The following is a 9,647-nucleotide window of genomic DNA, read 5'->3' on the forward strand; positions in this document are numbered from 1 at the left end:
ATAAAAAATTCAAAATGCCTCCCTGTTTGCTGATTAAGCGTCTGTACTTTGTCAGGACATACCTGAGGATCTTCATCATGTCCAGAGGCCACAGGCTTCATGGCAGGAATGATCTGGTAATTACAAACACTACTACAAATATTCTTTTGACAACAAGTCTAACAACAGAAGCTCAAGTTAAAAACATTTTTTTAAAAAGTGTTTAGTGCCCTCTGAGTGAGCTTGTGTTCCTTTGTGACATGTATTTTAGGTGAAGCTGATGTCAGCCAAAGCACAGGCTTTTGTACTAAATTGAAAAAAGGGCAAAGTGAGTCTAGTGGAACACATTAAAAAACTAGAGTTGTAGCCTATCTAGCTGAATCACAGATTATTACACAGATTATTATTATTGTGTCAGATTATCATTGTGAAGTCAGTGTGTTGTTTTAAATATACATTGGAGAGTATTCAACAATGCACATGATCATATCATGGAACATAATCTTACATTGAATCACATCCACCATTAAAATGCTTTTCATACAACAATTGTAATGCATTCTCATAATGTGCCAGTGTAAATTCTTGGACTACTACAGCATTTTGCTGGTCATACGTTTGTGTGAAATTTTAAATGCGGAAAACTGACACAGTGTGGCATTGCTACATTTAAGGAAAAGAAAATAGCTACACCTACCTCTTGTATTTCTAGACAAGCTGAAGCCTGCATCTGATTTTTCAGTACCTACTTAGGTTTGCCTGTGTAATCAGAATGCTGCACACCACACCGTGGTGCATTTTATCCTTCCTGTCACAGAACAAATCATCTTTGTACATTATTTAGTAGGGGCTGCCGGGCCAGTCCTGACCATGCTTTGCCTCAGTCACTGTTGCACCTACAAACACTGAAAATAAAGCTTCCCTACTGGTCCTGTGTTCATATTATACAGACATATAAAGAATACTTTTGAGAATTTTTGAGAAGAATTTTTGCTGACTGGCTGAAAAGCTCAGAGGGAAAGATGGGTAACAAAGCTTCCCTGATCTCTGCCCTGCTGTGTAGCACTGCCTGCAGACAGATTTTAAACTCAAGCAGTGAAATATCCCTTCCCGCCTCACTCTCCTCTCCTCAGTTTTCCACCTTTACTCCTCTCATAAAATTGTCCTCATAAATGTCTGACAATATTTAATTATGCTGGCATTTTACTAATTTTATTCCATACACATCAGTGTCCTCACATCACTTCTTTGGGTCTTAGTTCCAGTGCAGCTGAACTCTAACCTGTCACCTATACTTGCATTTCATGACACGCTCTGTTACACACAATCTGAGATTCTGCTGAAATGAGTCTCTCTCATTTAGTCCAGAATGCAGACCTTGAACACCAATATTACAGTGTCTTATAAGGTTTCTTATTATTTTGTGTATACATAAAATTATATCAAGAGTTTTACTAAAGTAAAAACACTTGTTATTGAAATACCACTAAAATGCAATCTTTTCTTAATGAAGAATCAGAAAAGATGTGTTCTTTTACCACCTTGTAGTGTATTAATAAACAAGGACTCTATGTTCTTATATAATGGCATTTGGAGACATATATGTAGTTATAAAATTCAGAAGTATGTTTTGTTCTATTATAAGACACAAAAGGAAAGCTCAGCATAATCTCTTTTGTTTGACCATCAAATCTGGATATGATGAGACAATGCAAATCTGCACCCCAAAAAACAAATTATGCTGCTTTGGACACAAAACATTTAATCACCTCCGCAGACCAAGCGAATCCTCACTTCATCACCAGGTAAAACTGCCAAGTGCTCAGTTTTCTTTCCATTTTTTTTTTAAAGTGACTAGTGCTCTCAAAGCTGCGTAATCAACCCCCTCAAATATCAGCTCATAAATTACAGTTTTTGTTTCATCTGATCTCACCTGACTAATTTGGTGGAGTTATCTCTGACAGCGGGACACCGTTCTGCATACATGAGCTGCAGGAGAAAAACTGATTCTCATTAATGCCGTATGATTCATTGGATGAGGCGAGTCCCATGCCCTTCCATCTCTTTCATTATGTCTCATGGTTCCTTTCACCCTCAAAGACGCCCATTAACAGAGCAGATAGGCTACATTACAGTGGCCAAGAAGAAAAGTGACCCCTTTGATTATCTACAGCAGGCTCTCTTGAAATTGTTTTTCATTAATGGCCTGGAGGAGGAAGATCAATGGGTTGTTTTATATGTACTGCTCTCCTCCCCATTACCCACTGAGACTCCAGTTCAGTGTGAATTTTTCAGTTCCTCCAGATGGTCAGTGTTGTGTTGCATCTCATTAAACTTTAAAAACATGACCTAGTTCCGCTAAATATTTCACTTTGGCACGGAATATAATCTAAGTTCAAAATGCCATCTGCTTTTCCCGGTTAGTGGTGTATATAGTTACACATTGGCAGCATCACTCCAAGCAAAATCCTCCTGTTGAGTGCAGTGAGAAATAGGCACATGAAGAACGAGATGAATCACTTTGTATCAGTGTGTGAAGTACAGCTGCAGGACTAATGTTTGGCTTGTCTGCTTGCTCAGGGATTTGACATCAAATGAGTTGCTAATCCATGTGTGACATATTTGGCTTGAATATTTTAGGCAAAATCAAGACTTGTGAAAGCTCTTTGACATTCATATTAGGCCTGAAATAACTCAAAATATTCTCCATCCTGATTCCTCCGAGCTCTTTAATCCTTTGATTTTTCATTTCCTGTAAATTATTGCTTAACAGAAGTTGACCTTTCCGGCATTTACGTATTCCATGAGGTGCACAAACTTCTTGATCATTTCTAAGCTGATAAGATTCAGGAATTGTTTTGGCAATATTTTACAAAGTATTCACAATAATGCAGAGTTAAATGAGAAGACTGATATATTGTTCAAATTGAGCTGGTTGTATAATTTGCTTCCTTTTTCTTTTTTCTTTTTTTAATATATGAAAGAACTGAGAGATGACATAAGTTAATCAAGCTAGCTCTTAGAGGTCCCGTATATGATTTGCATCAGTGTATATAGTACATGTGTAGGATTCATTGTTTAGTAAATGTATTTAGTAATAAAAGTGAAAAAAGGTTGGTTTCCAAAATAAATAGTACTTCTTCAGAAACATGTGCATGTATTCAAATTGTTATGTATTTAAGTAGTTATAAGCCGTTACTGTAATGTAGATAATGAAATACAATGAAATAACATATGTGTATGTGTATATAATCCCCATTAATAGTTCCATATCTATCTATCTATCTATCTATCTATCTATCTATCTATCTCTCCCTCTCTCTCTCTCTCTCTCTCTCTCTCTCTCTATATGTATATATATATATATATATATATATATATATATATATATATATATATATATATATATATATATATATATATATATATTATATATATATATATTATTAACAAATTAATCTTTTTGCAATTGTACCAAGACTAACAGTTTGCCTCTCTACAGAAAAATGGCCATAAGGATGACATCCTTTGTGTGGCACAGTGTCCCCCATCTTTTGTGGCCACTGGCAGCTCTGATGGCGAGATTATAGTGTGGAACGTGGATTCTGGACGTATACAGTGTCGGTTTGTTAGTCCCATTGTAGCTGAACAGCAAGATGTTAAAGGTGATTTTGGAGCTTCAAATTGAAATTTAATGTGATCACATCACTGCATTTGTCTCACATTTTCTTTCTCTAAATTAGGTCTGGATACAAGTGTTCCAAGCATAGTTTTCCTGAAGGATTCCTATTTAAAAGAGCTTTCCTCAACTACAGCTCTCCTGTCATCTGGGGCCGAAGGTCAGTGCTATAAACAGGTCTAATAAGCAAGACTGCACTTGTGCAACCTTACAGTGTCCTCCATTATAATGTTAATTATATATTTTTCTCTTCTTAAAGGCTGTGTAAATCTCTGGAATGTGCTCGGCAGAGGAAAGTTTGTTAGCAGCTTCAAAGCTGTAAGATCTTTTACTCTGCAATGTTTCCCTGTTTCCCTTTTGGCAATCAAGGAATACTTATTTTATTTCTCTTGTTGTTAAAACAGCTGAATAAAAATCAAGATAATATATAGTCTGCATGTTCTTTGCTTAGCTCTTGATTTTAAGAAACTACCAGGTACATTCCTTGCAGCTAAGTAATGCAAAGCAGGGCCTCTTGCTTTGGGAGGTGGGTGAACATGAGGACATCCAAGCAGTTCTCCAACCTCCTCAAAGCTGAAATAAAATGCAATGTGTGCCTAAGCAATTCTGCTTAAGTCAGCACAAATAACACAAGAAGCAGCACAAAGATATTAAAACAAATGACCTGCAAAAATCTTCAGAATCAAAACAGTTGTTGGCTTCACCTGTGTTTATTAACCAACCATCAATGGGTCGCATACTTGCAATTTTTTGTTAACAGTCAACACAGCTTTTATTCTATTATGTATATGTCATATTATTTGAAGAGGAACGTTATTCAGTGAAATGTAGGCTATTAAGTCCCTCGGTGGGGAAGCTAACATTTGGTCACGACGGGGGAGATAACTGTTATTGTTTGATTTTGTTCCTTTTGTTCTGTTCCTTTGAGCTGAAGAGAGCCATTACCAAATAATGAATTTGAATAATTAGTGATCGGTCTGTACAGAAGTATTAAGTAAATTCCAATTTTTATTTTCATCTGCACTTTTCAGTCCAAATTTCAACAAAAGATAACAAAACTGGCCAAAGCAGAGAAGGATGTTCTGCTGTACATGGCTGACAGAATTGGTTACATATATGTCTACAGCATGGAAAAGCTAGACCCTGAGAAGAAATCACTAAGAGGTTAGTATATTATTTTTTTCTTTGATTTCTTCTTTCATTTTGCAAATGGTGAAATTTAGATATTGTCTTTATCAGGACACTTTTTTTCCTTTATTCCTTTAGCTGAAACCTTTTGGCGGGCCCACACCAACACAGTTACTGGGTATGTAAAATACAGAAATAGAGCATAGCATTAATTCAGACGGGTCACAAAATCAAGCTCAGTCTCAAGCCAGGCAGCTGACATCAGTGCCAGCCCACACGAGCCACTCTTCTAGGATCCAATTCACACATTTCATATAGGACATGGTATTTAAGCTGTTTTAGTCTGCTTTACTGTGTATCTGCAAACTGCTTTGCAACCCACCTCCAGGCCAGCTCGTCTTTTCATGCTGTGTCTGACTTAATCAGCGTCATATGTGTTATCACTGGTGCCTGCTCTTTTTGCTCAGAGGTCTTGCTGCTGCTCTCCCCAGCTCTGGCTTTACATGTATGCATTTGAAAGTGTAGGAAGGCACGGAAAAGAGCCATGCCATGAAATATAAATTACTACAGTTGGAAATGCCATCCCTTTTTTGACTATAGTGGACCTGACTGAATTAGACTCTTTGTGTGTTTAACTTTTAGTTAGTTGCATGCTTAAAATTCCTCATGGGTACATCCTTAGTGAATCCACTCATTCTCAGTCTGAGGTGTCAGCAGCAGCTGCAGCAGCAGCAGCAGCAGCAACAGAAACAGCTTACCGGTAACTTCCTGCTGCTGCAGTACATAAACAAAGTATAGAAGAGACTGCATGTGGGAAGAGCTTAAACGTACAATCAGTATAGGTGAGAAGCTGCCCACGGTGCATCTGCCATCTTACGTACCAACAGGGTAGATGATTTAGTGTGTTCCTCCAGAAATTCCTTATCCCATTTCATCTCATGTCTCTTTATTCTGGTCCAGCCTGCACGTTGTTGACAATGATCAAGTGGTGCTTACCTCATCCACTGACTACACGGTGCGTCTTTGGAGTGCACAAGGAGAATTCATAGGTAGGTGACATTTTGCACATGTCAATCCTCCTGTTCTCGACTTTATTAAACAAAACAGCATTAATGTTAATGAATTCAGTGTGAGAGACATGGCTCTACTGACCAACTGGAGGGGCTGGGGGTCAATTCTTACTGTATTATGTATATGTTCTCTCAGCTTCAAATACCCATTAGGTATCATTTAAACTAGTAATTAAACAAGCAGTACCTGCTGTTTGGTTTTGTGCTGGTTTGTGTGGCAGCAACTGGAGCAGAAGAGCTGTAACAGTTTGACTAGAATTGTATTTGCTTCTTTCCAAACCAGAAGAGGATGTTTAAACAAACCAGCTGGAAAACAGTAAAGTGGGAGCCTTCTGAAGCTGGAGTCCTTAGGAAAATGTGTTTGATATCAAGTTTTCATCACAGAGACATATAAATATCCTTTTAAAACTCAATTTGAGCCACCACTTTGAGATAGATGCATTTTAATAAAGTTTCATCCACTGACTGGATTGCACAGAAAACTGAAAGCAAAATTCAAAAAATAATTTCCTTTTTTTTGTTATTTACAGGACAGCAAACCTCTTAGAAGGTCTGCTGCCCAGTTGGATAGCGCTGCAGAAAAATGACTTTAAATGGATTCAGACATTGTGACATTTTAAGAAGCCGTAGTTTTGGCCATGTCACTTGTGTTCAGCACCACGCTGTGCAAACTGGTAAAATATCAAAACTGATCATTTAGTTCCCTCCCCACAGGCACCTTTGGGCAGGCTGAGAGCTGGAGCATTCACATTTCTTCATCTTGGATTCATCCTGGTGTCCCCTTTGAGGTTCTGACTGATCCACTGAGTATGCCAGATCATGAAATTTTGAATGTAAAAACAGGTCTATCTCATGCAATCAATCCCGACATGCTTGAGGAGGATAGAGGGGAACTAAAGGTGAACTGCATTATTTCACAAAAACTTACCTGAGCTGTGCAAGATACAGTATCCACCTTTTTCACTTCCCCTGCAAAAAGAAGAAGAAAAATGATGCAAATTTTGCTGAAAGGAATAGAAGGCTGGGTGTTACAGAGTTATAACTATTCTTATGGCAAAGACTACTGTACATATGCAATGCAAGTCTTAACTCAGTCTCAGCTGAAAAAAGTGGGAGATTTAAATTTAGAGCAAGTGTGTCTTCTTTTGCATTTCAGACTTTGCGATGAAATTGTCAGGCATACTAACAAGCTATCGAACCACTCCGCTCTGAAATGCTTTGATGCTGTGGCGCCACCACACACCAGTGAACCACCTCACCTCTCCCTCGCTTCTATTGATCCTATCATAAGCAACACTGATAAACTGAGTCAATGGGGGAAAAAAATGAAACTGTATTGACCAGTATTGGGAAACTGGGTCATTGCAGCATCTAATACTTTTAAAGACGGAGCATGGAAAATACAGTAGAATGAAATAAAATCAAACAATTAGGCCTCATGTAATCATATACAGTTGACTCTCTCATCAGGAAAATCAAACCAAGTTCATTAACCCAACAAAGACAGCACGAGTTCACCCAAGAGGAGATTTATATAATTTATGGAAGATGTGAAGCTGTTCATATTCAGGAGGATGCTAGGTCACCTGCTGTTACAAAAATTATTTCAGCTCTCATTTCTATTTTGAAACACTTTTGATCGCATCGCTGACATAAAGCAAAGTAGGAAGGAGCACTGCTGAATTTTGACACTCATGACTTTAAACTGTTAAGATGACATTTTCTTCCGTGTCACTGAGTAAACAAATTTAGCTATTAATTTTTTCAAAAAATACCTTTGTGTTGAACAAACAGAAAAAGAAACATGCTAAATTTTATTTCTATAGCCTAGTCGAATATTAAAGCAAAACATTTAATTCTTTCAAAGGATGATTATTTTTCAAATCTCTGTACTTTATAATTAGTATCTAAATTCATAAGAACAGATCCCACACACACCTGTATTTATCTGAGAGAAGTGACAAAGCAACAGGGAATGATCACCTGACATTTCTCTTTACAACATCTTATAGCTCATACTTTTAGTTACAACCTAAAACGTTATTGTTTTCACTTCCACCGTTTTTACTCTTACATCATGAATCAGTTACTCAGAGTCACCAAAATATAATAGGTTAGTAAATATTTAAATGTACGAGAGTATGCGAAAACATGAATTCATTAATATTGTTCTTTATTTCTTTTTGATGTTTGGTTGAGAATTTAACATTATTGGGGAAAAAACAGAATCATAGGAAAAAAATGTGATTTCAATGAGCAGAACTCTGGTTTGCACACTTTAATGAGATTTTTTAACCAAAATATATGAATATGTATATGTATATGCAGATTTATATGTGCATTATTCATTAATTTTTTTTAGTTTTTTTTTATCGGACTAACATACAATACTGTGCAAAAGTCTTGATCCACCCCTTATTTTTTTATATTTTGGTTCCAAGAAGTCAGACTTTTGTAATTTTTTAAAGTGGCCTTTAAAAAATAATAATAGTAATTCTCCAGGCTTTCCGAAGGTTGTTAAAAGACAGCACTGACTTATGAATCATTCAAGCATTAAAAGTCACCCAGTGCAAGGGAAGAACCAGTGCCATATGCTCACCGGACAACTTAGCAAAGAACCAATTTTAATTGTATTTTTAGGTGCTTAGTTAGCTGCCTGTCACAAAAACAAATAATTTGTTTTTGCTTTGAATGTAGAAAACAATTACACAGTACTGTGCAAAAGTTTTAGGCAGGTGAGGAAAAATTCTGTAAACAAAGAATGCTTTAAAAATGGAAATGTTAATCAGTTATTTTCATTAATCAGCAAAGTGCACTGAATTAACAAAAGACAAATCTAAACCAAATCAATATTTGGTGTGACCAAACAGCATCAATTCTTCTAGGTACACTTGCACACAGTTGTTGAAGGAATTCGGCTCGTAGATTGTACCAAACATCCTGGAGAACTGATCACAGATCTTCTGTGGATGTAGGCTTCCTCGCATCCTTCTGTCTCTTCATGTAATCCCAGACACAATCAATGATGTTGAGATCAGGGCTCTGTGTAGCCCATACCTGAAGATAGTATACAGTGGGGCAAAAAAGTATTTAGTCAGCCACCGATTGTGCAAGTTCCCCCACTTAAAATGATGACAGAGGTCAGTAATTTGCACCAGAGGTACACTTCAACTGTGAGAGACAGAATGTGAAAAAAAAATCCATGAATTCACATGGTAGGATTTGTAAAGAATTTATTCGTAAATCAGGGTGGAAAATAAGTATTTGGTCACCTCAAACAAGGAAAATCCCTGGCTCTCACAGACCTGTAACGTCTTCTGTAAGAAGCTTTTCTGTCCCCCACTCGTTACCTGTATGAATGGCACCTGTTTGACCTCATCATCTGTATAAAAGACACCTGTCCACAGCCTCAACCAGTCAGACTCCAAACTCCGCCATGGCCAAGACCAAAGAGCTTTCGAAGGACACCAGGAAAAGAATTGTAGACCTGCACCAGACTGGAAGAGTGAATCTACAATAGGCAAGCAGCTTGTGTGAAAAAATCAACTGTGGGAGCAATCATCAGAAAATGGAAGACATACAAGACCACTGATAATCTCCCTCGATCTGGGGCTCCACGCAAGATCTCATCCCGTGGGGTCAAAATGATCATGAGAACGGTGAGCAAAGATCCCAGAACCACACGGGGGGACCTGGTGAATGACCTGCAGAGAGCTGGGACCAAAGTAACAAAGGTCACCATCAGTAACACACTACAACGGCAGGGAATCAAATCCCGCAGTGCCAGACGT

At 37.6% G+C, this 9,647-nt stretch overlaps 1 protein-coding gene across 1 annotated transcript; it reads left to right on the forward strand.

Moving 5' to 3' along the window:
- The first annotated feature begins 14 nt into the window (after positions 1-14).
- On the forward strand, positions 15-8,921 carry LOC146503642 (WD repeat-containing protein on Y chromosome-like). Its single transcript, XM_085131216.1, has 8 exons — positions 15-116; positions 3,467-3,644; positions 3,723-3,818; positions 3,918-3,976; positions 4,690-4,822; positions 4,925-4,964; positions 5,747-5,835; positions 6,571-8,921. Exons 1-8 carry the CDS (start codon positions 15-17, stop codon positions 6,786-6,788), a joined length of 915 nt encoding a protein of 304 aa, XP_084987342.1. The 3' UTR covers positions 6,789-8,921.
- The last annotated feature ends 726 nt before the right edge of the window (positions 8,922-9,647 follow it).

This window comes from Neolamprologus multifasciatus, chromosome 14 (assembly GCF_963576455.1).
Source record: "Neolamprologus multifasciatus chromosome 14, fNeoMul1.2, whole genome shotgun sequence".
Classification (NCBI taxonomy): Eukaryota; Metazoa; Chordata; class Actinopteri; order Cichliformes; family Cichlidae; genus Neolamprologus; species Neolamprologus multifasciatus.